Source organism: Choristoneura fumiferana, chromosome 20 (genome assembly GCF_025370935.1).
Source record: "Choristoneura fumiferana chromosome 20, NRCan_CFum_1, whole genome shotgun sequence".
Classification (NCBI taxonomy): domain Eukaryota; kingdom Metazoa; phylum Arthropoda; class Insecta; order Lepidoptera; family Tortricidae; genus Choristoneura; species Choristoneura fumiferana.
The window spans coordinates 7,451,482-7,452,944 of NC_133491.1; the positions used below are offsets into that span (position 1 = coordinate 7,451,482).

The 1,463-nt window shown below is 39.8% G+C and overlaps 1 protein-coding gene across 1 annotated transcript; it reads right to left on the bottom strand.

The window, feature by feature from the left end:
* Positions 1-241: 241 nt before the first annotated feature.
* On the bottom strand, positions 242-1,111 carry LOC141439399 (uncharacterized). Its single transcript, XM_074103681.1, has one exon. The coding sequence runs from the start codon at positions 1,109-1,111 to the stop codon at positions 242-244; it is 870 nt and encodes a 289-aa protein (XP_073959782.1).
* Positions 1,112-1,463: the final 352 nt, after the last annotated feature.

Sequence of the window (1,463 nt, forward strand, 5' to 3'; positions counted from 1 at the left end):
AAACCAGATGCAGTAGGTGCAGGTCATCACACTGTTCATTATTTATGATTTTTATAAAGGAATAATAAGAATAACCACGCAACGCACCAGGACTACATAAGACCACAGGCAGTCGGACAAAGTCACCACATCTTGCATTGCTGTTTGTTACAAACAAATTATGTTTAGAGATTTTCCACACCAAATCAGAACTGAGATCAGAGTATTTAATATAAGTACATAAAAAATAACAAGCCAGTTGTCAGTCCTCTTTAGCTAGTCTCTCAATCTGTTTCTCATTAGTAATCAAAAACACTTCGGAATTGTCATCCTTTCGAAGGTAAACATTACCGTAACTCGTCCAACAGTGCTTGAAGTTTCCCTTCTTTTTCAGTTCCCTAGCAAGGAAGTGCAATCTAGAGGCTCGCAGGGTAAGTTGTTCAGATATAAAGATAGGGGTGTTCGGGTTAGTCACCATACCCAAGTGCTTCGCTCGTAGATTTTCACTGTTTTTCAAATTAAACGCCTTAGACAACTTTAATATGTCATTCCGAATTAGTGTCGATGTGGTTTCCACAATAATAGCCGAGTTATTTGTATTTTCCTTCTTATTCTTTATTCTGTAGATATCTTTGATATCCGATGACTTAATAGGGCAGGAGACCGATTCCCCAAGGCTGCTAACCATATGAATGAGTGTGTTTTTCGTTTCACTTTTCTGAATAGGAACGTTTTTTATCATGAAGTTTGTTTTTCTGTTTTCTCGTTCCAGGTCTAAAACTTTATATTCAAGCATTGCGATGTACTTTCTGTCCTCACGTACCTCAGCTTCAAGTTTATTAATTTTGGTCTGGCTTTCATCGTACTTCGCAGATAGATAAGAAACGGCATCCTCGATACTCAAATTAGACTGCTTTATGTCATTTAGCATATCGGTATTTTTTTTTATCTCCGCAAGATGTGCCTGGAGCATGGTAGACATCATTGTTTGCATTTCTTTTTTAAACGTAGCAAAATCGTCTTCTCTCTTACGCTTGTTTCTTATTGTAATGTTGGTAGTTGGAGTGACCTGAGACTGAGCCGCATCGGCAATATTCGGTTCAGAGCAGGACTTTTCAATTGGACTACTCATGGTACCAGGGTGATATAACCGCTGAGGATGTGCAATAGTCACTCACTAACCTTATTGGATAGTACTAATGAGGGGGCGGAGCAACTATGACCCCAGTCCGCTATTCACGTTTGCGCATGCGACGGTTTTCAAGTAAAATGTAATTAATTAGGTAACTCACGGACACTGCGGTACCAGGGTGTCAGCGCTACAGCAGTGAGTCGTAGATCGGTCGGTCTCACCTCCTTGTCGTTTATGCACTTCTATTTTATTAACTTCTTTTGTGTAATGTAGAAATTGAATTATTTTGACTAAAAACGCAATACGAGTCTGTAGACACAACTACACCAGAAGGCGGCCCGAGGGGAAGAGG

Coding starts and splice junctions, on each gene's coding strand:
- LOC141439399 (XM_074103681.1), bottom strand. CDS start 1,111: ATGAGTAGTCCAATTGAAAAGTCCTGCTCTGAACCGAATATTGCCGAT.